The sequence below is a fragment of the Eubalaena glacialis genome, chromosome 18 (assembly GCF_028564815.1).
Source record: "Eubalaena glacialis isolate mEubGla1 chromosome 18, mEubGla1.1.hap2.+ XY, whole genome shotgun sequence".
Lineage (NCBI taxonomy): Eukaryota > Metazoa > Chordata > Mammalia > Artiodactyla > Balaenidae > Eubalaena > Eubalaena glacialis.
In genome coordinates this window covers 17,320,735-17,348,444 of record NC_083733.1, presented here as the reverse complement: position 1 = coordinate 17,348,444, position 27,710 = coordinate 17,320,735, and the positions used below count along the sequence as shown (strand labels likewise).

General features: G+C 41.5%; 1 protein-coding gene and 1 non-coding gene across 4 annotated transcripts in view; one reads left to right on the top strand and one right to left on the bottom strand.

The window, feature by feature from the left end:
- Positions 1-27,710, top strand: part of WWP2 (WW domain containing E3 ubiquitin protein ligase 2) — a 145,579-nt gene that overhangs the window by 90,504 nt on the left and 27,365 nt on the right. For all 3 annotated transcript variants that reach the window (XM_061174378.1, XM_061174376.1, XM_061174377.1), the window contains exons 8-9: positions 5,561-5,771; positions 19,850-19,939. In XM_061174378.1, the coding sequence (XP_061030361.1) occupies positions 5,561-5,771; positions 19,850-19,939 (301 nt within the window). The remainder of the gene's footprint in view (positions 1-5,560; positions 5,772-19,849; positions 19,940-27,710) is intronic.
- Positions 820-892, bottom strand: TRNAE-UUC (transfer RNA glutamic acid (anticodon UUC)). Its single transcript has one exon. It is a non-coding gene; the product is annotated as a tRNA-Glu (tRNA).

The window sequence follows — 27,710 nt, the reverse complement described above, 5'->3', positions numbered from 1 at the left end:
GCTGAAAAGCCCCAGTCAGCCAAGTACCAACACAGCAGATGTCACAGGGGCTACATGGTTGAGTAGCCAAGACCACAGGTGCTGCGGGCTCTGCAAAGGGATCCGTCTGGGCTGAAGTGGTGGGGAGAGCCTCTAGGGAAGGAGGGCTGAAGTGAGCAAAGGGGTGGAGACAAGAATGTAGTAGGTAGAGAATGGAAGTAGCAAAAAATGAAGGAAAACAAATTTACCCTCATTCTCAAGAAGGATGCTGTCTTTTGGGGGAGATAAATTGTGTACATCAAATAATTAGGATTAATAGAGAACACTGGCTATACTGAATAGAGCTTAAATGTAAAATACAACAGTTTTCTAAGGCATGATGAAATTGTAACTCCTTGACTTTGTCAATCCAGGTTTTCTCTCTACTTGAAGTCATGGCTCAAGTGCGGCGCTCTGTCACTGTTTTACCAGGGTGACCATGGCGCAGTAACTGAATTATCTGAACTTTGGTTTCTTCTGACTGTAAGCTGTGATGGTTTGGATTTACTTCTGAGGTTTCAAGCCCTTATGTTCTAAGAACATGTGTGTATATACAGGCACACCTTTGTTTTATCTCTCTTTGCTTTATTGTGCTTCACAGATAGTACATTTTTTCTTCTTCTTTTTTTTTTTTACAAATTGAAGGTTTGTGGCAAGCCTGCATCAAGCCAATCTGCCGGCACCATTTTTCCCATAGCATTTGCTCACTTCGTGTCTCTGTGTCATATTTTGGTAACTCTTGCAATGTTTCTTTTCTTTTCTATTTTTTTTTGCCAGGCCGTGTGGTTTGTGGGACCTTAGTTCCCTGACCAGGGATTGAACCTGGGCCCTCGGCAGTGAAAGTGCAGAGTCCTTACCACTGGACCACCAGAGAATTCTCCAGTTCTTGCAATATCTCAAACCCTCCACCAGCAAAAAGATTACGACTCACTCAGATGATGGTTAGCATTTTAGCAATAAAGTATAAAGTACACATTGTATTTTAAGATATCATGCTATTATTGTACACTTAATAGACTGCAATATAGTGTAAACAAAACTTACACGCACTAGAAAACCAAAAAACTTGCTTTATTGCAATATTTGCTTTATTGTGGTGGTCTGGAACCAAACCTGCAATATCTCTGAGGTCTGCCCGTACACACACACATACGGAGTCTTTGAGAGCAGAGAGTATAAGCATGGACACATAAAGTTTCAGTGCTAGGATATCTGGCTTTCACATTCTGTTTCCAAATCTAAACTCGAGATACCACAAAGCTCTTAAACAGATGAACTACTCTGGTGAATCAAAGGCTCTCGGATAGCTCTGTGGACAGATGCAGTCCTGGTGGGAACCCTTCTAACTAGATTTGCAGCAGCATGAACGGTCAGATCCAAATAGTATTGACTAGGCGGTCTTTTCCACTGGCATGCTGCAGGGCTCTGGTTTTGTTCTTTTCCTGGTTGACAATTTCATAAAAATTTTTTTAATAGGCAGCACATACATGTTGTCAACACTTTAAAGGTATAAAAGCTTAAACAGTGTAAAGAAAGTCTCCTTCCTATTCTGGTCTTCAGCTTCCCCTTCCTTCCCCAGAGGCAGTCACTGTTGTGTTTCGTATGATTCTTTCCAAGATATTCTTTGAATATACAAGCATATTCTTTGAACATACACACACCAATGGTAGCACAATATATATGCTGTTCTGCACTTTCCCACTTATTAATTATCTTAGAATTTTTTCCAAAGAACTTGAAGCCAACTTGAAGATCTTTGGCCCTTCCCTCTTCTGCTAACCCCAGCCAAAGGTGGGGACAATTTTAGTTTCAATAAGAACAATAATCACAAAAGATTGAAATGCTTTAAATATATTTAAATCCAAGAACTCATAATGATTTTTAAGCAGAGCAAAATTTCACTGTTTGTTTTTGGAGGACATGAGAGTATCAACTCATTCTTCTGAAAACTGGTAAATGAAAGGAAAGACTCAAGCAATTCTCGTGCCTTTTCTTTACAAACTGAACCTCAAGGTAACCAGATAGTTGATAGGGGAAATTTCTCTTTAGAGGCGTGATAGAATTAGAATATTACTATTTTTCGGTTTTTTACCGGTTAGTGGATTTAGGCAGTAATCATCAATGGCTGCTAACATTGCAAAAGAGAAACGACCAGACATTATGTGCCTCTCCTGATGGGAGTGCACACTCCATCTGTGCCACAGACATTGAATATGTACAAAAGTAAAAAGGAATATTACAATGAACCCATCACCCAGCTTTGACAGTTATTGACTCATGGCCATTTTAATTTCACCTGTAGGCCCCCCACCTCTCTTCTCTGTACCCACCCAAGCTTCCCCCCACCTCCCAATTATTGTATTTAAATTTTTGGTATTGCCCAGCTGCACTCCACAGAGGTTCTAGCAGTTTCTCTTCCTACCAGCAGTATGTGAAAATCCAGTTTTTCTTACATTCTTATCAGTGTGGTTGAATATTTTTCACTCTTGCTAGTGTGATAGGTTAAAAAATGGCATTTCATTATAGTCTTAAATTGCATTTTTTTGTCTCATAATTGAGGTTGAGCATCTTTTCATATGTTTAGGGGTAACTTGTATTTCCTTAACTGTGAAGTGTCTCTGCATATTTTTGGTCTTTTTCTTACTGTTTTTTTTTTTTTAATCAATTAATTTATTTTTGGCTGCGTTGGGTTTCATTGCTGTGTGGGCTTTCTCTAGCTGCGGTGAGTGGGGACTACTCTTCGTCGCGGTGTGCGGGCTTCTCATTGCGGTGGCTTCTCTTGTTGCGGAGCACAGGCTCTAGGTGCGTGGGCTTCAGTAGTTGTGACACATGGGCCCAGTAGTTGTGGCTGGTGGGCTGTAGAGCGCAGGCTCAGTTGCTCCACAGCATGTGGGATCTTCCTGGACCAGGGCTCGAGCCCGTGTCTCCTGCATTGGTAGGTGGGTTCTTAAGCACTGCGCCACCAGGGAAGTCCCTTTCTCACTGTTTTGTAGAGGCTTTTTTCATATCAAAGAAATTAGCAACTGGTCTGTAATATGAATTGATAATAATCTTTCCCAGTTTGTTGTTTTTCTTTTGATTTTAATTTTGCTTATGGTGGTTTTTTACCATTTAGATTAAAAAAAAAATTTAATGTAGTTGAATTCATCAATACTTTATGACTTCTAGATTCTGTCTTTTCCACTTCGAGATTATAAAACTGTTCTCCTCCATTTTCTTTGGTTCCTCTGTGATTTCGTTTTTTATGTCAAAATCTCTGATCTATCTGGAATTTATTTTGATGTAAGGAGTGAGGTAGGAATATATCTCAGTTTTTGTCCAGTACACTACCCACTTGTCACAGTACCGTTTACTGAATAGTCTGTCTTTTCTGCAGGAATTTAAAATGTCACCTTTGTCATATACTAAATTCCTTAATTCCAATGTGTATTTAATTCTGTTTCTGAACTATCTTATTTAATTGACATCTGCCTATTCATGTATCAGTGCCACATTGTTTTAGTTGTTGTAGCTTTATAATATGGGTTAATTAATACCTTAGAAAACTATCTCCTCCCTTCTCCCCCACCCCATGCAGACAAGACTCTTCGTCTCTAGAATTTTTATGGCTATTCTTCTGTGCTTAGTTTTACGTATAAATTTTAGAATGAATTTATTTAGTTCTCAAAAAGTTCATGATGGTTTTTTCATTGGAATTGAGTAAAATTTATAGATTTGCATAAAAAGAATTGCCATCTGTTGTGTTTTACTAACTCAGCCGAGATAGACTAGGAATATAAATAAAAATTCTTGCATTTATGTTGAGGAAACATCAGTTGCATAAAATATAGTCATTTATTAAGCAACTAATTTAGTCTGTGTGCCAGACAATATTTCATATACTGAAGAGAAAGCAGATTATTTAAATTAATCGTAGGTAGTTCCTAGGCTCTTTGCTGTTTGTTAAGATCAAGCTTGGCATCATCTCATGTGAAGAAATTTTAGTTTCCGCTGACCACCAGTCTCACGTTAGCCGACAGGCTCATGTGGTTGCTTCTGAGTTCTTATAATCCCGGGCTGCATTAGAGGATGCGCAGAGAGGGAGAAGTAGAGTGTAGTGAGTGAGGGTTCAGGCTCTGGAGGCAGACAGCAGGGGTGTGAATTAGGTGCCCTGTGACCTTGGCAGGTTATTTAACCTCTTCGAGCTTCAGTTTCCTCAACTGTAAAATGGGCTTGTGTATGAGGCTTAAATGAGATAATCCAAAAAGCAATGATGTGTACTTTGGCTGGCACATACTGGTGTTCTATAAATATAACTAATATCATTTATATTGGAAATCTGACCCTGCTGGTCTGATGGTATCTTGTTTATTACGTTCAGTTCATGATACCATTATTTAGAAATGGGAGGCAATAGAAGAAAATATCTACAAGAGGGCAGCCAGGTCATAAGAAGAGAGTAACCTAGAGACATTGAAGAAATAGTAGGCCTTTTACTGGAATAGAGAGGGTGAATGAGAAACAGGGTGGCCGGATACTTTCTTTGTATTGCTTGGGGTGTGGGGACTAAAGCTATCTAGTAGAATTCAGCTTAACGTAAGAAAAATCTTTCTGGCAGCTACATCTGTTCAACAATGGAAATCTCTGTAGCAAGGTGCTTGTCAGAAGAAATGTTCAATCTGGATAGCCATTTGTTAGGGGAACCGCAAAAAGAGTTTCTGAATTAGGAAGGTGAGGCTAAACCAAGGGGTTTTCCTACGAAATTCTAGTGTACATGTACACATATGCAATCACATATGTAGAAAATTCTCTGTTTATGGCTTATCCATTTTCAAAGAATTTTAATTCTTTGAAACTGTGTTTGATCCCTTTCTGAGTGAGAGGATATTGCAGTGCCTTGGGATCCTTGTGAACATGAGTGATCATCAAAGGAATGGAAAAATGAGGAGACTCGGGAATCAGCTTATTTCACTTCTGTCTATTTGTCTGTTGTTACCTTGGAGACAAGTCCCTTCTCTCACAGCCCCATCTTTTCCATCTAGGGTGTTAATCCTTGCCCCCCACTTTGAGCATGAGTCTTTAAAAGAACAAGCACATTATTGGAAGTTTTCTACCTCTTAGTGTGTATGGAGCTTTTTGAAGGAAGGTGCTATTTGTGTCTAGCAGACAAGTGACAAAGAAAAGTTTACAACCCTATAACTTGGCTTTGGCCTTGGCCTTGCTCCATGTAGCACTAACACACTTGCCTGGTACATTATTTTTCCTGCTCCTCTTTTATCGCTGTAAACGTAACCACGGCATGTTAGAAAAATTTAGTGAAGTTATATAAAAGAGGTAATATTTAATAATCTATTTATTTCAGCTCCATCTCCCACTTTTCTTCCGGCAGGCCCTCACTGACTTGCTGTCCTTTCCAAAGTTATGTTCTGTAAAACTTTTTGCCGTCACCAGGTAACATGTACAGTCACCCTGTAGGTACTGTGTTACCACATTAAGTGAGAAACCTGGTGAATGTGAACACAACGCTGAGTTGATCTCTAAACTACGGTTCCTGTGTTTTCAGTGAATGACGAACCCACTGCAGCCACTGACCCCGAAGGACCCTCCGCTGTTGCTGTGGCGTCCCCGCCTGCTGTGGCATCGAGTGCGGTCCCCAACCCCGCCACCGCGACTCTCCCTGCCACGGCCACTCCGGAGGAAGGAGAGGAGGCCAGCACTTCGGGCACCCAGCAGCTCCCAGCGGCTGCCCAGGCCCCTGATGCTCTGCCTGCTGGGTGAGTAGCCTTCTGTCCCACAGCAGCACCTCCCTCCCCACCCCCTGAAATAAAAAAAAACTGAGGCTCCTTCACCAGGGCAGAAACAACATGGTTATTTATTACCTGGTGGCTAGTAGTCTCTGGGGAGGCTGCCATGCATAGGAACAAGGGAGGTGTGGGAGAACTGCTTGTTCTACATAAATCTTGAAAAGGATCTAAATCATCTAGGGCAGAATCAATGGTACCTTATACCGTGACTTGAAATGCACAGCTTGACTCAAAGAATGTGGCTTTTATGGAACAAGGAGCTCATTTTGCCCTCCAGCATCACTGGATTTGCCTAGATCCTGCCTAGAAAACAGCTTTTCTCCCTTGCATTTTATCTCAACGGCCCATGGAGGACTTCAGGCTCTGAATGTTACTGTATGTTATTCCCATGGCCGGGGCTGATGTTAGCGCGGGCTCCTGGTTTTCTTGGAGCCACCTTTTAGTTCAGAATTAAATCTGATGCTGAAGGCCTTGGATGACAAGAAGACGGCCCCAGCAGGCCAAAAGCGAGTGGAGATTAAAAGCATGGACCTGGGAATCAAGTAGATCTGGGTTTAACTGCCCACTCAGCCCTTTATGACTTTGCCTGCGTGACTTACTATCTCGGTAAGGTGGAGGTAATAATCATGCATATCTATCTCCCCAGGAAGTTAAGGGACTCAAATAAGCCAGTGTATATGAAGCCCTCACCCAATGGTGGGTGTTCTACCTGGTGAATGATATTTTTTAAGTGGGTATGAAGGAACCATAAAGGAACAGACGGTTCTGAACTGGGAAACAGAGTCTTATCTCAGGACTACTGTTCACTTTCAGGGCCAGTCCCGTTGTGGTCCCAGTGCCCATCCTGGTTATCAGTTGGTACTGAGGAAACCAATGTCCATATCACCACAGTCACCATGGTCTGGCAAGTGGTGGTGGTGCGTGGGTGATTCACAGAGGAAAAGGGAAGGATGGATGGTCTCTTGCTTGATGTATAACATTCTGTATTGTTCTTAAACCACTTTAGAAAACCCAGTTGTTTAAGCAAAAAATCCTAAATCCGAAGGCATTTGCGATCCCCAGCATTTGGCACACAACTTAACTTATATTTCTTAATAAAACACAATGAACACGTGAAAAATATTGCAAATAGTTTTTAATACCTCAAACCCGGAGAGAATTGGGGGTATTGAGAGGTGGCTCCAAAAAGTCTTTTGTGAAGTTTTTGATTTTGTGAAAAGATTCATAAGCAATTGCTTGTGTGTAACTCCTCCCTACAGAGGCGTTCTTTTTTTTTTTTCTCTTTCATACGTGGTAAGGAATACTTGAAAGACCTTTGTTTGGTTTATAATTTGAAATCTGTATATAATTTGGGGGGAACAGGGCAGAATCATTTTGGCAGAAAGGAGAGAAAATGGCTTCCCCGGGTGCTCCAGGAGCTGTTTGTTTGCTTTCCACTGAGCAAATGCCTGGAGGGCGGGCTTCACTCCCGGTGTCAGTCACAGGCAATTAGGGCTAATGGCTCAACGCGTCTTTATGTAGGGCGTGTGTGAGGGTTACTGTTCTCCTGGATTGGGCTCTTCCTGTTTCCAGGCAGCTGGAAAACTCCAGGCCTTGAAAACACCCTTTATTCTGAGTCTGTCGATTGAGCAGCTCAGAGAAGCCTGTTCTTCTACCCCCACCCCCACCCCGCCCCTCCCCACTTGAACACGTATCGTGGTCCAGAGAAGGGTACCGAGACCCAGTTTTCCAGCCCAGATGGACTTCCAGGTGCCCACTGGAAGCTCCGGTACTTTGCGGGCTGTCTCAGGGCCTGGAGATTGCCACCGGCCCTGCTGAGTGTGTGGCGGTGAGGATGGCAGGCTTTCAGTTCTCGGCTCTGTGACAGCAAGCCAGAAAGGGCGCACTTTCCACTGTGAGCCTTCCAATTCACAGACCTACCGTCCCCGCCCTAGCTTATTTACAAGTTTAGGAGATTCAGACAAGATGAGTTATTCCTCTTTCCCTGGTGTCTTTTTTTTTTTTTACTTTTCTGAAATTATTTTATTTTATTTTTATTTTTTAAATTTTTTAAAAAATTGGGGTATACATGCTTTACAGTGTTGTGCTAGTTTCTGCAGTATAGCGAAATGAGTCAGCTAGATGCATACATATATCCCCTCTTTTTTGGCTTTCCTTCCCATTTAGGTCACCACAGAGCATTGAGTAGAGGTCCCTGTGCTCTACAGCAGCTTCTCATTAGTTATCTATTTTATACCTAGTAGTGTGTATATGTCAATCCCAATCTCCCAGTTCACCCCACCCCCGCCTTTCCCCCCTTGGTATCCATATGTTTGTTCTCTACATCTGTGTCTCTATTTCTGCTTTGCAAATAGGTGCATCTGTACCATTTTTCTAGATTCTAGGTATATGCGTTAATATATGATATTTGTTATTTCTGGTACCTTGCATTCAGGAGTCAGGGGACCACTTTTAACCTTTGTAAATAAAACTCCGAGCATGACATTTCACCACTTAGAATGCTGCAATGGCTTCCTATTGTCTTCAGGGATAAATTCTCAAATCTTAATAAGACCTAAAAAGCCCTGCAGTGTAGGACCTCATCTACCCCTCAAGCCTTCCATGGAAGACATTCTTTGCTTTGCTCTCTAAGCTGTAGCCATAACTTATTTTAGTTTGACAGATGTACCACACTTTCTCTGGATTTGGGACCCTCTGCCATGCTGGTTACCCTTTCTGAAACCTTCCTCACCATTTTGTCCATTACTTTCTATCCATCTTCAAGTCTCAGATTAATCAGCACTTCCTCTGGGAATCCTTCCTCGATCCCCGGTAGACAAGGTCAGACCACCCTGTGTACTGTAACTTCTCACACGTGTAATTGCGTGTTTTGCGTCTCTCTGCCCTGCTGGGCTGTAAACGCCAAGATGGCAAGAAGCCTGGCACAAAGTCGGCCCCCAAGACATACTTGTAGTGAATTAATGAATCGATTTAAATGCCATCTTTTTTTTTTTTTTCTCCACCTGGTTGAATGTTTTCTGCTTCTTTGATGCCTCAAATAAAGAGGAACTATGACAGGAATACTGCATTTTCTTCCCAAGAACAAGACCCTAAGGGGTTACTAACTAGGCTAGGTTGTCTGGCTTTGGGTTCAAGTATGAATCTCTCACAGGGTCAGGATGCTCTTCCCTGCTCACTAGGGGTCCTCATGCCCTGGGAGACACTGTGGACCATGTCTCGCCTTTGCTAAGGCATTTCTGAGCCATGCTAGACTGCTTTTTCATGGCATCCAGCTGACTTTGTCTCTTTCTAACCTTACCTTCTCAATCTCCTTTACAGAGGGATCGGGCACAGTTCATTTGGGGATCCCAAGGGCTTATTTTTCCAGTTGCTGCATTGCCTTTCTGAAACTTGCAGCAGATGAGACTGGACATAAAGATGTCACATCCGTCTGTGTGTTTTAGTGACCGAAGGCCACCAAAAACTGGGCCACATAAATCCAAATAGAACACCCTTTATCCCTTTCCTCTCTCTCCCTGTCTCCAAACCCTCCTGCTTTCCCTACCTTTTAATTTAATTAGCACGAAAGAAGCTAGTTGGAAGGGCATGGTGTTTTCAGCTGGCAAATGTCCGTTATAGGAGGGGGTGCCAGGAAGGCTCGGGAGACATGGTGAGATAGTGGTCCAGGCAGTGGGCAGTGGGGAGGGAGGCCACTTTGATCAGCTCGGCCTGCATCTGGTTTTTATCAGCAGGGAGCCCACTTTGGGGACCAAATGCTCATTAACAGACAGTGTGTACATGGCTTAGATAAACTCCAAGTGCGTCCCAGGCTCTGCAGCTCGCCCAGGCCCTCTCACACAGAGGCACATTATTTCACCCTGGCAGCCCGCACTGTGCTGTGGTTTCTTACATAAGGGAGGCCGTTGTGTTTGGACTCTGCCGACTTACCTCAGCACTGCCACTTCACACCATCCCTCTCCTCTTGCAGTCATTGGCTGCCCTGGCCGTTTCCTGCCTCAGAGTAGAAATAATTGAGGAGGGTGATTTCTGGATCTGTTTGATTTGCCATCTTCCCCTACCCCCAGGCCCAGTCATGGAGACCCAGAGGTCCTTTCTCCAGGTGGTCCTTGACACACTATCAAGGATGACAACCTGGTAAGAGTTCTTTGATGTTTTGTTTGTAGAGACACTTTAAGAGACGTTGGAATTTGCAGCTTTTCTGCTAAGTTATAAACCAGCTGCTGCCATTGAATTTCATTCCAAACTCAATTTTGGCGCTAGCCGAAGATCCTTACCCAAGGAGTTTTAAAGCAGTGCTTCTGAAACTGTCTGTGAAGAACTAGTCCTTGTTTTTTTTTTTTTTTTTCCTTCTGGTTTTGTTTGTTCTGTTTTAATTTTTTTTTTCAATCTCTTATGAACCTTTACTTTTGTCCTCTGTTCTGTTCAGTGAGGCAGATCTACAGATCACATATTTGGATGTTGTGGCAATGTCAAATTGGTCCAAAAGTTTCTAAACATCTAGAAGCTTCTGTACTTTTCTGGTTGCTGAATAGTAACAGTTTGAGCCATGGACCATACTTTAGTAGCACAGGATTAAAGGATTATACTGGAGAATCTGTGCCTTTTTGCTAAGTAGTATGGTTTAGTTCTTGACTCTGCAGGGAGTATTACATGCTTAGGTAATGCCAGATAATACATGTTCCTGGCTTCCTCCTCCTCATCTCAGGACGAAAGCCTTGTTTCCAAAGATTCTACTGTTGTTGGGGCTGGCCCATGAGAAGTTCTTGCCCTGCTATATGTATGTATTCATGTATAATTAGGAATTTTCATTTTTTACTACACTTTCTTGAGAGCTCCTCAGGAGTTGGGATTATTGGGTTTTTGTATTCCCAGCACTTAGCATAGTATTTGGCTCCTAGGGAGCTGGAGTGAGAAGTGTTTGTTGAATGACTGGATAAGTATTTTCATTCTCAATAGCTCTTACAATTTTTTACAGGTTTTTTTTTTTTTGGAAAACTTAGAAAAAAAAATAGAAGAAAGAAGTAGAACAACAGCAATAACAAGCACACACCCACCTAGATTTGACCACTGGTGCTTTTCATGCACCTTGTGTATTTTTTTGCCTGATCACTGGTGAGAGTTAACATGTGTTAAATGTTTCCAGAGTGCTGGGGAGTGCTAGGTTTCATACGTGGGTTATTTCGGTCTTCACGGCACTCTGTGTAGTAGCTACTTTCACCCTTATTTTGCAAATGAGGAAACCTTAAGCAGTTTGCCCAAGACCACATATACAGACGTGTACACGTCAACACACATCTACCAAAATTTTTTGACAGTCTTAGGGTGTGTGCTTTTAAAATTTATTTTTTAATTGTAAAATATTTTAAGCATGCAGATAAGAATAGAAAGTAATATAAGAAATACCTGTGGGCTCCCCTACCCAGCCGTATCAAACTTTAGCATTATGCTGCATTTGCTATAAACCTTCCCCCTGTTTTTTAACCTCTTGATGAAGACTGTCAATAAAGTTGAAAGTCCCTGTGAACCCCTCCCCGGTCCCATTCCCTATATACAGAGATACATGGAACTTGGTACATTCATTTAAACTGCTATATGGTCTTCTGTTGTATGAATAGGTAAAATTTTATTTATGTTATAATTAAAATTTATTTATATTTACTGTGTATATTCTATATCATATAAATGTAAAATATAAAAAATAACATTTTATATTTGTGTTTATTTATATTATAATTACATCTTTGCCTTTATAAACAATGCTACAATGAAGTTTTTTCTGTGTATGCCTTTTTGTGTGCATGTTCGTTTCTTCAGTGCAAGTACTGGAACTAGGATTTCTTCTTTGTAGGAAGATGAAGGTCTTCAGTTTTAGTAGACACTATCAGATTGCTTTTTGAGTCAGCTCACCAGTTCATGCTCCCATGAGCATGCATAGCATTCCTGCTAAAACTTAGAATTGTCAGATTTTTTTTCATGTTGGCCAGTCTGATGGGTGTGAAAGGGTATCTCTTGCTGGTTTTAATTTGAAAACCTCTTCTTACATGTTTTTTTAATTTGGTTCTTGAGTTTCCTTTCTTGTGAATTGTCTATTCATATATTTTTATCCATTTTTCTGTTTGCTATCTGTCTTTTTTAATCTGCAGGATTTCTTAATATATGCTGGATACTAATCCCCTCTCAATTATGTGCATTGCAAATATTTTCTCCCAGTCTGTGGCTTGTCTTTTCACTTTTTTATGTTGCTTTTTATTGTACAGGAGTTCAAATTTTTAGATAGCCAAATCTGTTCGTCTTTTTCACGTGCCTTTTGTGTCTGTCTGAAATACTTCCTTTCTCTGATGTTGTAAAAATTTTACATGCATACATGATCCCCCTGCCCCCATGTTTTGTAGATTCTGATATGCATGTTATTTCACATTTAACTTCTTTAAAATCAAGATGTGATTTACAAACATTGGAGTGTCATAGTTTAATTGGCAGCATTTTTTTCTTTCTTGGTGGTATGTTAAAAATCTTAACAATTGGTGGCATTTTAGATTTAGTGAAAAATAGTATATTTTTATAATTTTTAAACAAAATTTTGATTATCTTATGCATGTTATTTTTTCACTTATTTTTGTTACCCAATATATTGTAAACATCTGTACAAATCTATATTATCCACAATGATATTTTAAATGATGGAATACCCATTATAGAATGAACATAATTTATTTTACTAATCCTCCACTTTGGAGCATTTAGGTTGTTTCCAGTTTTTCTGTAACATGCTGCAACATACTGTGATGGATGCACTTAAAGCTAAATCTTTGACACATAATTATTTCCTTAGGATATGTCCTGGAAACAGAGTTGCTAAATTAAAGGGTATTCATGTAGGAAAGGTTTTTGACTGAGTTGCCAAATTACCCTTAGGAAAGAGTATACCCATTTTTGCTCCCACTAACTATTTTTTAAAAATATTTATTTATTTATTTATTTGGCTGCATCGGGTCTTAGTTGCAGCATGTGGGATCTTTAGTTGCGGCATGCAGGATCTTTAGTTGCAGCATGTGGGATCTAGTTCCCTGACCAGGGATCGAGCCTGGGCCCCCTGCATTGGGAGCTCGGAGTCTTAGCCACTGGACCACCAGGGAAGTCCCTCACTATTTTTAAAGAGTGCCTATTTCCCTGCATTGCCAATCTTATCTGCACAGTTTTTTAAATCTGCAATAATGTTTAAAAAATTTTTTTTTAATAGACACCGTCTCTAGGAATTGTCTTGCCTGTCTGTGAGAGCATATCTTTTTTTTTTTTCTTTATTTTTTTGCCTGTGTTGGGTCTTAGTTGCGGCACTCAGGATCTTTCACTGTGGGGCACGGTCTCTTCGTTGCAGCACTTGGGCTTCTCTCTAGTTGTGGCATGTGTGTTTTCTCTCTCTAGTTGTGGCGCGCAGGCTCCAGGGTGCATGGGGTCTGTAGTTTGTGGCATGTGGGCTCTCTCATTGAGGCGTGCGAGCTCAATAGTTGTGGCGTACAGGCTTAGTTGCCCTACGGCATGTGGGATCTTAGTTCCCTGACCAGGGATCGTACCCGCGTCCCCTGAATTGGAAGGCGGATTCTTTACCGCTGGGCCACCAGGGAAGTCCCGAAAGCAGTTGCCGTCTTCCATTGAAGAGCTCTGGGGACTTTTCCAAGGCAAAGAAAATGGGATGGGTGAAGAAGAAAGAGAAGAAAAACAGACCTTAATTCAGAGTCCTCTGTAGCTACTACTGTGCCCCCCTGTGATTAAGGGGCATAAAGTGCTGGTTGTTGATAGTTTTAAAAAGGGGGTTAGTGTGCTTGGATTTAAAGGAAAGCTCAGTATTTCAAGAAGGGTTCTTGGGGGAAGGTCTGAATTTAACACACTTCCTACCCAGTTTACAGAGGACCTACTGAAGCAATGAAAACAGTGAGTAGGAGATGTGTTCCGCTGCACACAGATTTTTGACTCAAAAAACAGTCTGACAATGTCCCTACACGGGAAATAAATCTTACCGTTCACCCAGGAAGTGGCCAGAGGTTGGGGAATAGGATTTGGTTCAGAGTTAAAATTTATTATAAGAGCATGAAGTAAGAAAATATGAATTCCCTGTAATATTTGCCTGAGGGGAGTTGAACTTCTACATAGGCAGCTTTAAGAATACCTAAATACTTTCAGTGTATTTTTCTGAAGTTTAGTTTTTGCCCAAGTAACCAGCAAGGCATCTTTTCTTTATTGGTGCATAAGTGTTCTGGCATGACTTTGTTTTCTGATGGAGAGAGTGTATTTTGAATGTGAGTCAGCTTTACTAATGCCCAGTGCTTTTGTTAATAAAATTTATTAACAAATTATAAATAATACAAATTAATAATGTTCTTACTAAGAATTTGTGAGTGTGGTGATATCATCTCTGATACTAACCTGAAATCCTCGGATTGTCCAGCTTTAAATTCCTTCCCAATTTAATCCGACTCTTGGTGAAACTGTGATTCTGTCCAAACTTAGGGGAATCTGACTAAGAAGTGTGTTGATCAGGATGGTTGAATATACACTGTAACGGCAAGTAACTGAGAATTGATTTCCTGAAGACCTTTTAGGAAACCTTCCACAAGAAAATGTGGTTCAGGGAATTCCCTGGCGGTCCAGTGGTAGGACTCCGTCCTTTCACTGCCGAGGGCCCTGGTCGGGGTCCCATAAGCTGCGTGGTGCATCCAAAAAAAAAAAAAAAAAAAAGTGTGGTCACTGTTAAGTGACCAGACAATTTCCTTTCAGATAACATAGGGGAGAAATGATTGGATGCCATCCTAATAATGGAATTGAGATTTTCATCCTTTACCTTTTTAACGATGATGGTGGGGGGGATGGGGGCATGGGCATGGAAGATACACAACTTGTTAACAAACGCAAGTTCGTGTGCCCAATGGACAGTGAGGCCAAACAACACCGAAACATCAGAGTTTGGAGCAGAGAAAGGTTTATTGCAGGGCCATGCAAGGAGACGGGTGGCTTGTGCCCAGCAAACCCTGAACTCCTCGAAGGGTTTCAGCAAAGCACTTTTAAAGGTAAGGTGAGGGAGGGGCATGGTTAGTTATCTCAGACTTGTTGGTGTTGGAGTCCTTTGTTCTTGCAGCTAGGTCAAGTCACACTGTTCCTGTAGGTCAAGTCACAATGTTCCTGTAAACCTCCAACAAGACAAATGTTACTCTCTGTTCTGCAACTTTTTTTTATCTCTAAATGAATGGACCCTTAAAGGTCAGAGTCTTGAGAATGGGCTATCCTGTATATTTTAGGCTATAGGCAACATTCTTTTACAAAAGGTGCAGAGCCAGCATGACTAAGCACAGGCGACAGAGCACTAAGGTTAAAGTAAAAGAAACTGATCTAATATGGAGTCAGATTTGCTCTTCCCTATTGCAAACTGAATAAAGGACAGTTAAAATCCATAGGAGCAAAGGGAATTTAGGTTAAAAAAAAAGTACAGAGATTAATTGAAATTGGAGACTATTTTTTAAGTACTTTCAAAATAGAAAGACCCTGTGTAGTCCATGGTCCAACTAAAGGCTATACATCGAAAGCCAAGGAGCAATGTGTTGGGAAGGGACCTGAATCAAGCTTGGTGCTTTGAACACTGTTTCTGAGAGCATCAAAGAAAGCTATTCAGTGGGAGAGGATATGACCCACGTGACCAGGATGCAGTATCGAGACCCATGGGTAGTTTGATTGAAAAGCCTTTTAATCTCAGCATGAAGAAGATGCTTATAAGGTTCAGAAACCTAACCCCTGCCAGGGATGTGCTGATGAAAGGTCACTGCCAGTGTCACTTTCTTGGCATGGGGAGACCAAACCAAGACAGTCGGAAGGCTCAATCTATATGGGTCAGCAGTTACAGAGGAGAAATGAGAATCCGGGGGCTCGTTTGATTGACGATAGAATCGACCGACTCTGCTACACAAATGGAGGGGAGGGATTTGTATGAATTCTGAGGAGCCGTGCAGGTAGGGAGGAGTTGAGAGTTCTCTAAGAAAAGCAGTTAGGCCAGGTCACGGATCAGGGAGGACCCACATGGACATTTAATCCGAGCAGGAGTCCAATTATAAAAGGAAGAATGTAGATATCAAAAAAAAAAGGTAATGAAAGAAAGGTCTTGTTCCTCTTGGTAACTATTTTTCTAGCTAAGCCAGTTGAGAGGGTTCATAGAAGGACACTGAGATTCGCTGGACAGTAACGGTGCCCAAAAGAGAGCCTTTCATTTCTAGGATCAGCTGGGATCAAAGACAGGAGAGACAGGTCTTGTCAAGGCTTGGGAGGAGCCATCATAACTCTTGAATATAAGCAAAGAGGACTTCACACCGATTTCCTTTCTGGCAGTGCAGGAAGACCACTGTGTCAATTCAAGGCATTTAATTCATGGAATTTTAAGAATTATTCCATCTTCAAATGAAAATATTAGCCAAAGTATAATAAAACCAAAGTTTTCTCCTTGCCTCAAATGAAATAGAAAAGAAGCGAGAAGTCGAGACCAGTTATAAGATGAAATTTTGTAACAAAAGAATTGTTGGAATAAAGAAAAAATGTGCTTTAGCACCTTTTCTCTCCAACTGCAACAACACATATTTTGTCTTCATTCAAGGGGCAGCCCCACCCACCAATTATGGTCAGTTTTCCAATTAGTGACTGCAAAATGAGCAAAGTTGTTTTATTGGTGCTTTTGTGCCACAAAATTGCCAAGGACAGGAAGGATAGAGCTAATTTCTTAGGAAATGCAGAGGAATTCTCAGCTCCTTAAGTCTTTATTAGGAGCAAATGTTATGAAAGAGTGGTTTGCTACCCTTGCCCTGAGGAGCTTCCATATTTCAGTACTTACCCTTAAGCCAAGTATCTTTCTCAAGACTTTCCTTATTTCCAAATTCAGATGACTAAAGAGGGTATTGGATTTGCTGCTTGATCACCCAGCAGACAGGAGGAATTTAGAGAGCTGGTGTGAAATCACAGTATGTTAGCCTTTTTTGCTGAAGGGTCCCCACCAGATCCCTACCAGTCTTTTGAGCTGGCAGTATCTGTTACTCTTTTGTCTTTAATTCAGAAGGGCATCGAGAGGGAGAAGAGCTTTAACTTTACCCTGTGTTTATTTTCACCTGGTCAGTTTTGTCAGAAGATTCTGCCCTTTCAATAAAATACTGACTGAAGTGCATGAATCTTCCTTTTGCAGTGGGAGGAACCCAGGGCACCTGGGCCAAGTCACCAGTATCTGCTTCAACCAGAACCTTGAGTGGGAATACCCAGGAGAGAAAATGTTCTCGAGCTCATTTTAATGGTGTTTATAGCACTCTGGTCCTCAACACAGTAGTTGATCCCTTTTGAAAGGAGAGAGTGTGGAACTACCAGACCTCACTGCTCCCAGGCGTAAGCCTCCCAGTGGTGCAAAATGTGCAGCCTCTTCCCATAGATTGTATCTGAGCAGAGGGTTGTGATTAAAATGGAGCCTAGAAATTAACTAGGTGGACTTACTATAATTTCTCCCCAGTCGTCTTGATCCTATAGGTCCCCCTACCCAGACTCCTGTGCTAGGGAAAGCTGTTCACGTTGAGGTGGGCTTTGGAAAGGCACCTGGCACCTTGTCTGCTGGGTTGTGGGTTCCTTATAATTTCCAGTTGCCCTTCCTTTTCCTCCTTTTTTCCTTTCAGAGTGACATGGTAAAACTCATGGGCTAGAGAGTCAGAGCTGAGTTTGTTTGTTTGTTTAGATTTTTCTGATGTGGACCATTTAAAAAAAAAAAAACTTAAAAAATATTTATTTATTTATTTATTTGGCTGCGCCGGGTCTTAGTTACGGCATGTGGGCTCTTTAGTTGAGGCATGCGAACTCTTAGTCGTGGCATGTGGGACGTAGTTCCCTGACCAGGGATCGAACCCGGCCCCCTGCATTGGGAGCACGGAGTCTCAGCCACTGGACCACCAGGGAAGTCCAGACGTGGACCATTTTTAAAGTCTTTATTGAATTTGTTACAATATTGCTTCTGTTTTATGTTTTGGTTTTTTGGCCACGAGGCACGTGGGATCTTAGTTCCCCGAGCAGGGATCGAACCTGCACCCGCTGCATTGGAAGGTGGAGTCTTAACCACTGGACCACAAGGAAGTCCCAGAGAGCTGAGTTTAAATGCCACATAAGAGTTACTTAGCCTCTCTGAGCCTCAGTTCCCTCGATGGTGATGGCATATGCCACCGTAAAGGATGAAGGCAGGGTTGAACGAAGTAAAAATGAGCCTGCAGCTCATTGTGGATGTTCAGTGGGTGATGGTTACCCCCTTCCCATCTTTGCCTTAAAAACCTTGCGTATACCTGTATCTGAATTAACCTCAGAGGGGCTTATCAATGCAGTCCGCTGATCAGACGTGAGAAATGGTATCGAATAAAGCTGATGTCTATTTGAGTAGACACACCAGGCTTAGTAACAGAAGTTAGGACATTTATTTCAGTATACAGTCAACTCTGCTATAACATATGTGTTCCTAGAAACCACCACGCTATGCCAAATCATGCAGTAAAAACCACAGGGCTTATGGGGAAAAATGGGTTAGGGGTGTAACAGTCAAAAATTTGTCAGTGACACAAATAGGAACCTAATAACGATGGTAGCACAGTTTTACACATGTTAAATGGTTGAGATCATAACACTACAATACATATGGCACATTTCCATGAGAAGACCTGAAGTTTGCTTGTGGAAGCAGGTGTTGGAAGGGTTGGAGCTTGTGAGTGTTGTCATGAAGTGGTACAAAGAGGGTTTTCTGAAATCAGATGGGAGATGTAACACCAGATGTGGGTGAGCATGGTGTGTAACACGCAGTAAAGTGAAGTAGCCGGCAGATGAGTGTGGGTTTTGTGTATTCCTACACGACTGGGTTTAGCTGGGGGAAGTCTTCTGTGTTCATCTAGTGTGTTTTGAAGGCAAATTCATGCAAAGCAAACCCAAAATTCATAGTATGTTCCCTTATGTATCAATCACATTGGCATAGACTTGTGTTTTTAAAACAAGCATTTCAGTAGAACTGACTATACTAGCTTCCTGGCAAAGGTCACCTTCCCCTAGGCAGTACCCAAAAGTAGAGGTAAATAAAATCAATGTAAAACATAAAGGCTAACGGGACCATTAACATCCTTCGTAAAATGGTAATCATTTTATAAACATAAATCTTTGCATCCCTTATATGTAGGTTACTGTATTCTAGGTAAGTGGAGTTATTGTCAGATTGCATTGAATGTGGGAATAACAGGAGTGTGGGGATGGGTGGTCCTTGGCTGTATTTTGTAGTGATTTTGCCTTTGTATTAACTCTTTGGATCATCTGCTACCTTGTCATTCTGCCATTAGCACAGATGAGCCACCCTCCGCACCCTGATCTCATAGTAACCCACACACAGACTTAGGGGTAGAGCAGCCAATAAATAGCAGTATGCTATGTTTCTTGATTCATCCAGATCTCTTTTAAAGATCCTCTGTAAATGAATCCTGTATTTTAAAAAGAAATGTGATCATGAATATATACGATTCTAGGAGAACAGGGATAGTCATATAATTTGTGACTTTAAGAGGTAGTAGGCTACAAGGGCTGGAGGGCCCATGGATGAGCTTTAGGAGAGGTCCAGGAATCCCAGAAATTGCACACACATTTTTGTTGGTAAGTGCGTTTTGGAAGCTTTCATCACATTCCTAAAGGGATCTTTGATCCCGAAATGGCCAAGAAACAGTGATTCACAAAAATCCATGGCAATGTAGATTCATATGGGTTGTTTAGGGGAATTTAGCGTGATCTATGGGTTATCTAGTACCTTGAATCCATAAAGGGGAACTGTTATAGTTTTTTCAAGAAGCAGACGTGGGTGCCACCATCAATGACAATGTGGAGCTTGTCTGACCAGCGGGTTGGTCTTGCATGTCAACTTTGATGTTACCTCTCACATTAGCCTAATAGTAGTGAAGGACTCCTTTGAGCAAGGGCATATGCCTTTCACTGGTGTGTCTCATGCCTCCCTTGACTTTATTTTGCAGATGGGAGCAGCGAGAGCTCCCCAACGGGCGTGTCTATTATGTTGACCACAATACCAAGACCACCACCTGGGAGCGGCCTCTTCCTCCAGGGTAAGGCTTGGACCAGTAAGACCTGAGGCTCTAGAACTGGCACCAAGAGTCCCCCATCAGCTTCTTCACCACTCTCTGCCATGGCCATCTCTTTATTTTCCCCCACTCTCCTCCTTTCTCTCTTTCTTTTCCCCTCCCCCTACAGTCATCCCCTTCTACATTCTCTGCTCTCTCTTTCTACTTTCCCTTCTTTCTACATGTGTTGTATTGGCCATGGGCTTTCTTAAGTGGTATTCAGAGCCCCCATGGGTATTGGGTTCTGGAGGAAGGAGGGTTGGGGAGGCCTCCGGGGCGCTTGGTGTCTCACTGGCTTCAGTCATTTCACCTACAGAAATATCCTATAGGGCCCGATTTTCAGTTTCTTTCTGCAGAGGTAGCAAAGTCCAGGGACATTTATCCTGGGTCCCTTGATTGCCTTTCCTACTCACTTACTTTAATTCTGCTCTCATTTCCTAGGACAGACTAGGAACATTTAGAGCATCTCTGGGGGCAAAAAGAGGACAAGGAAGCCAAGATAGAGAGGGTGTTGATGCATTTCATAGCGCCCTGTGTCCAACCAGCCCCTGGAGACAGTGTGCTTCTCGTTCAGCGGGCTTTGCGAGAACGCAGCTAAGTTCTCCAAAACCAGAGGATGAGTGAGGCTTCCAAGTGAGGGAAGACTGTCCAAGTTCAAGGAGAAGGGGTTTGGTTCCCTGTCTGCCAGGGACAGAAAGTTCTTTCCACATGTGTCTCCCGGTCCTGAGAGCTTTCGAAAGGGAATGCATTCTGCTCTCAGGAAAGAATCACCTCCCAGTAAAGCAGCCATGAAGGGCTCCTACATAGAACATGAACGCTGACTTCCCCCTCCGAAGCTTGCGGAGGGAGAGGATGTCAGAGGTGGACGCATCGGGAGAACCCCCGTGCTCTGTTTTGTTCACCTGTCAGGCGTGTGCCGGGCAAATATCACCTCACTTTCCAGTCCTACAAGTTTCCATGGATGGGCTGCTTTTAGTTTCAGTTTTCCAGTGGAATGCTTGTGTTTTCCTTTTCTTCCTTACCATTCTGGAAATCACACTCATAATCCGCCATCCTTAGTTCTTACTCTGTTTCTCCTTTTACTTTAAGTCCAGGGAACTTACCAAAGATAAACATTGACTTCTTAGAAAAAAATTAAAACATTTTATTATGGAAATTATAGAAATTTTCATACTGAATTTTTTAAATATGTGGGACAAAGCATGCCCACACACTCAACACTTAGCTTCAATAATTATCAACTCATGGCCACTCTTGTTTCATGTATACCAGTGGTTGGCAAACTGTGGGCCTGTGGACAAAATTCAGCCTGCCACCTGTTTTGTAAATAAAGTTTTATTAGAACACAGCCCCTCTCATTTGTTTACTTATTGTCCATGGCTGCTTTTGTGCTCATTGGCCGAGTTGAGTAATTGTGATACAGACTGTAAAGCCTGCAAAGACTAAAATATTTACTTTTCGGCCCTTGGTAGAAAACATTTGCCACCTCCTGCTGTGTAATCCTCACTCACCCCTCTCCCACCCCTGTTCTAGATTATTTTGAAGCACATCCCAGACATCGTATCATTTTATCCAAATTTCAGTATATATTTCTAAAAAGTGTTCTCTTATTAAAAGTAAAACCACTATATTATTAACAGTATTTACCTACCACCATCAAACCCAGTGAGTAGTCAGATTTCTCCAGTTGTCTCACAAATTAATCATCAACTTTTAACGGGACACATTGCACACTTGTACTTTGTGAATTTATAACATGTATATATATTTTTTGTCTTTTTTTTTTGAATTTTTGAATTTTATTTTATATATTTTTTATACAGCAGGTTCTTATTAGTTACCCATTTTATACATATTAGTGTATATATGTCAATCCCAAACTCTCAATTCGTCACACCACCACCACCCCCTGCCACTTTCCTCCCTTGGTGTCCATATATTTGTTCTCTACATCTGTGTCTCTATTTCTGCCCTGCAGACTGGTTCATCTGTACCATTTTTCTAGGTTCCACATATACGCATTAATATGCGATATTTGTTTTTCTCTTTCTGACTTACTTCACTCTGTATGACAGTCTCTAGATCCATCCACGTCTCAACAAATGACCCAATTTTGTTCCTTTTTATGGCTGAGTAATATTCCATTGTATATATGTACCACATCTTCTTTATCCATTTGTTTGTCGATGGGCATTTAGGTTGCTTCCATGACCTGGCTATTGTAAATAGTGCTGCAATGAACATTGGGGTGCATGTGTCTTTTTGAATTTTGGTTTTCTCTGGGTATATGCCCAGGAGTGGGATTGCAGGCTCATATGGTAATTCTATTTTTTTAGTTTTTTAAGGAACCTCCATACTGTTCTCCATAGTGACTGTATCAATTTACATTCTTACCAACAGTGCAAGAGGGTTCCCTTTTCTCCACACCCTCTCCAGCATTTGTTGTTTGTAGATTTTCTGATGATGCCCATTCTAACTGGTGTAAGGTGATACCTCATTGTAGTTTTAATTTGCATTTCTCTAATAATTAGTGATGTTGAGCATCTTTTCCTGTGCTTATGGCCATCTGTATGTCTTCTTTGGAGAAATGTCTGTTTAGGTCTTCTGTGCAGTTTTTGATTGGGTTGTTGGATTTTTAAAATTGAGCTGCATGAGCTGTTTATATATTTTGGAGATTAATCCTTTGTCCATTGATTCGTTTGCAAATATTTTCTCCCATTCTGAGGGTTGTCTTTTCGTCTTGTTTATGGTTTCCTTTGCTGTGCAAAAGCTTTTAAGTTTCACTAGGTCCCATTTGTTTATTTTTTATTTTTATTTCCATTACTCTAGGAGGTGGATCAAAAAAGATCTTGCTGTGATTTATGTCAAAGGGTGTTCTTCCTATGTTTTCCTCTAAGAGTTTTATAGTGTCCAGTCTTACATTTAGGTCTCTAATCCATTTTGAGTTTATTTTTGTGTATGGTTTTAGGGAGTGTTCTAATTTCATTCTTTTACATATAGCTCTCCAGTTTTCCCAGCACCACTTATTGAAGAGACTGTCTTTTCTCCATTGTATATCCTTGCCTCCTTTGTCATAGATTAGTTGACCTTAGGTGCGTGGGTTTATCTCTGGGTTTTCTATCCTGTTCCATTGATCTGTATTTCTGTTTTTGTGCCAGTACCATATTGTCTTGATTACTGTAGCTTTGTAGTATAGTCTGAAGTCAGGGCATCTGATTCCTCCAGCTCCGTTTTTTTCCCTCAAGACTGCTTTGGCTATTCGGGGTCTTTTGTGTCTCCATACAAATTTTAAGATTTTTTGTTCTAGTTCTGTAAAAATAGCCACTGGTAGTTTGATAGGGATTGCATTGAATCTGTAGATTGCTTTGGGTAGTATAGTCATTTTCACAATATTGATTCTTCCAATCCAAATCCATCTGCAAACAGTGACAGTTTTAGTTCTTCTTTTCCAATTTGTATTCCTTTTATTTCTTTTTCTTCTCTGATTGCCGTGGCTAGGACTTCCAAAACTATGTTGAATAATAGTGGCGAGAGTGGACATCCTTGTCTTGTTCCTGATCTTAGAGGAAATGCTTTCAGTTTTTCACCATTGGGAATGATGTTTGCTGTGGGTTTGTCGTATATGGCCTTTATTATGTTGAGGTAGTTTCCCTCTTTGCCCACTTTCTGGAGAGTTTTTATCATAAATGGGTGTTGAATTTTGTCAAAAGCTTTTTTTGCATCTATTGAGATGATCATATGGTTTTTCTGCTTCAATTTGTTAATATGGTGTATCACATTGATTGATTTGCCTATATTGAAGAATCCTTGCATCCGTGGGATAAATCCCACTTGATCATAGTGTATGATCCTTTTAATGTGCTGTTGGATTCTGTTTGGTAGTATTTTGTTGAGGACTTTTGCATCTATATTCATCAGTGATATTGGTCTGTAATTTTCTTTTTTTGTAATATCTTTGTCTGGTTTTGGTATCAGGATGATGGTGGCCTCATAGAATGAGTTTGGGAGTGTTCCTTCCTCTGCAGTTTTTTTGAAGAGTTTGAGAAGGATGGGTGTTAGCTCTTCTCTAAATGTTTGATAGAATTCGCCTGTGAAGCCATCTGGTCCTGGACTTTTGTTTGTTGGAAGATTTTTTTTTTTTAAACCTTTCTTACAACACTTCTTAATTTTATTTATTTATTATTTATTTTTGCTGTGTTGGGTCTTTGTTTCTGTGCGAGGGCTTTCTCTAGTTGTGGCAAGCGGGGGCCTCTCTTCATCGTGGTGTGCGGGCCTCTCACTGTCGCGGCCTCTCTTGCTGTGGAGCACAGGCTCCAGACGCGCAGGCTCAGTAATTGTGGCTCACGGGCCCAGTTGCTCCGTGGCATGTGGGATCTTCCCAGACCAGGGCTCGAACCCGTGTCCCCTGCATTGGCAGGCAGACTCTCAACCGCTGCGCCACCAGGGAAGCCCTGTTGCAAGATTTTTAATCACACTTTCAATTTCATTACTTGTGATTGGTCTGTTCATATTTTCTATTTCTTCCTGGTTCGGTCTTGGAAGCTTATACTTTTCTAAGAATTTGTCCATTTCTTCCAGGTTGTCCATTTCATTGGCATAAACTTGCTTGTAGTAGTCTCTTAGGATGCTTTGTATTTCTGCGGTGTCCATTGTAACTTCTCCTTTTTCATTTCTTTTTTTTTTTTTTTTTAATAAATTTATTTATTTTTATTTTTGGCTGCGTTGGGCCTTTGTTGCTGGGCACCGGCTTTCTCTAGTTGGGTCGAGCGGGGGCTACTCTTTCATTGCGGTGCGCGGGCTTCTCATTGAGGTGGCTTCTCTTGTTGCAGAGCACGGGCTCTAGGCACACGGGCTTCAGTAGTTATGGCACGCGGGCTCAGTAGTTGTGGCTCGCGGGCTCTAGAGCGCAGGCTCAGTAGTTGTGGCGCACAGGCTTAGTTGCTCCGCAGCATGTGGGATCTTCCCGGACCAGGGCTCGTACCCATGTCCCCTGCATTGGCAGGCAGATTCTTAACCACTGCACCACCAGGGAAGCCCTCCTTTTTCATTTCTAATTTTATTGATTTGAATCCTCTCCCTCTTTTTCTTGATGAGTGTGGCTAAAGGTTTATCAATTTTGTTTATCTTCTCAAAGAACCAGCTTTTAGTTTTATTGATCTTTGCTATTGTTTTCTTTGTTTCTTTTTCATTTATTTCTGCTCTGTTGTTTATGATTTCTTTCCTTCTGCTAACTTGGGTTTTGTTTGTTCTTCTTTCTCTAGTTCCTTTAGGTGTAAGGTTAGATTGTTTATTTGAGATTTTTCTTGTTTCTTGAGGTAGGCTTGTATATTTATAAACTTCCCTCTTAGAACTGCTTTTGCTGCATCCCATAGGTTTTGGATCGTCGTGTTTTTGTTGTCATTTGTCTCTAGGTATTTTTGATTTCCTCTTTGATTTCTTCAGTGATCTCTTGGTTATTTAGTAACGTATTGTTTAGCCTCCATGTGTTTGTGTTTTTTACGTTGTTTTCCCTGTAATTGATTTCTAATCTCATAGCGAGCGTTGTGGTTGGAAAAGATGGTTGATATGATTTCAATTTTCTTAAATTTACTGAGGCTTGATTTGTGACCCAAGATGTGATCTATCCTGGAGAATGTTCTGTGTGCACTTGAGAAGAAAGTGTAATCTGCTGTTTTTGGATGGAATGTCCTATAAATATCAATTAAATCTATCTGGTCTATTGTGTCATTTAAAGCTTGTGTTTCCTTATTAATTTTCTGTCTGGATGATCTGTCCATTGGTGTAAGTGAGGTGTTAAAGTCCCCCACTATTATTGTGTTGCTGTCGATTTCCTCTTTTATAGCTGTTAGCAGTTGCCTTATGTATTGAGGTGCTCCTATATTGGGTGCATATATATTTATAATTGTTATATCTTCTTCTTGGATTGATCCCTTGATCATTATGTAGTGTCCTTCCTTGTTTCTTGTAACATTCTTTATTTTAAAGTCTATTTTATCTGATATGAGTATTGCTACTCCAGCTTTCTTTTGATTTCCATTTGCATGGAATATCTTTTTCCATCCCCTCACTTTCAGTCTGTATGTGTCCCTAGGTCTGACGTGGGTCTCTTGTAGACAGCATATATATGGATCTTCTATTTGTATCCATTCAGCGAGCCTGTGTCTTTTGTTTGGAGCATTTAATCCATTCATATTTAAGGTAATTATCGATATGTATGTTCCTATTACCATTTTCTTAGTTGTTATGGGTTTGTTCTTGTAGGTCCTTTTCTTCTCTTGTGTTTCCCACTTAGAGAAGTTCCTTTAGCATTTGTTGTAGAGCTGGTTTTGTGGTGCTGAATTCTCTTCGCTTTTGCTTGTCTGTAAAGCTTTTGATTTCTCCATCAAATCTGAATGAGATCCGTGCGGGGTAGAGTAATCTTGGCTGCAGGTTCTTCCCTTTCATCACTTTAAATATATCATGCCACTCCCTTCTGGCTTGTAGAGTTTCTGCTGAGAAATCAGCTGTTAACCTTATGGGAGTTCCCTTGTATGTTATTTGTTGTTTTTCCCTTGTTGCTTTCAGTAATTTTTCTTTCTCTTTAATTTTCGTCAGTTTGATTACTATGTGTCTTGGTGTGTTTCTCCTTGGGTTTATCCTGCCTGGGACTCTCTGCGCTTCCTGGATTTGGGTGGCTATTTCTTTTCCCATGTTAGGGAAGTTTTCGACTATAATCTCTTCAAACATTTTCTCGGGTCCTTTCTCTCTCTCTTCTCCTTCTGGGACCCCTATAATGTGAATGTTGGTGTGTTTAATGTTGTCCCAGAGGTCTCTTAGGCTGTCTTCATTTCTTTTCATTCTTTTTTCTTTATTCTGTTCCGCGGCAGTGAATTCCACCATTTTGTCTTCCAGGTGACTTGTCTGTTCTTCTGCCTCAGTCATTCTGCTATTGATTCCTTCTAGTGTTGTTTTCATTTCAGTTATTGTATTGTTCATCTCTGTTTGTTTGTTCTTTAATTCTTCTAGCTCTTTGTTAAACATTTCTTGCATCTTCTCGATCTTTACCTCCATTCTTTTTCCGAGGTCCTGGATCATCTTCACTATCATTATTCTGAATTCTTTTTCTGGAAGGTTGCCTATCTCCACTTCATTTAGTTGTTTTTCTGAGGTTTTATCTTGTTCCTTCATCTGGTATATAGTCCTCTGCCTTTTCATTTTGTCTCTCTTTCTATGAATGTGGTTTTCCTTCCACAGCCTGCAGAATTGTAGTTCTTCTTGCTTCTGCTCTCTGCCCTCTGGTGGATGAGGCTATCTAAGAGGCTTGTGCAAGCTTCTTGATGGGAGGGACTGATGGTGCATAGAGCTGGCTGTTGCTCTGGTGGGCAGAGCTCAGTAAAACTTTAATCTGCTTGTCTGCTGATGGGTGGGGCTGAGTTCCCTCCCTGTTGGTTGTTTGGCCTGAGGCGACCCAGCACTGGAGTCTACCTGGCTCTTTGGTGGGGCCAATGGCGGACTCCAGGAGGGCTCACGCCAAGGAGTACTTCCCAGAACTTCTGCTGCCAGTGTCCTTGTCCCCACGGTGAGCCACAGCCATGCCCCGCCTCTGCAGGAGACCCTCCAACAGCAGCAGGTGGGTCTGGTTCAGTCTCCTATGGGGTCACTGCTCCTTCCCCTGGGTCCCGATGCACACACTACTTTGTGTGTGCCCTCCAAAAGTGGAGTCTCTGTTTCCCCTAGTCCTGTCGAAGTCCTGCAGTCAAATCCTGCTATCCTTCAA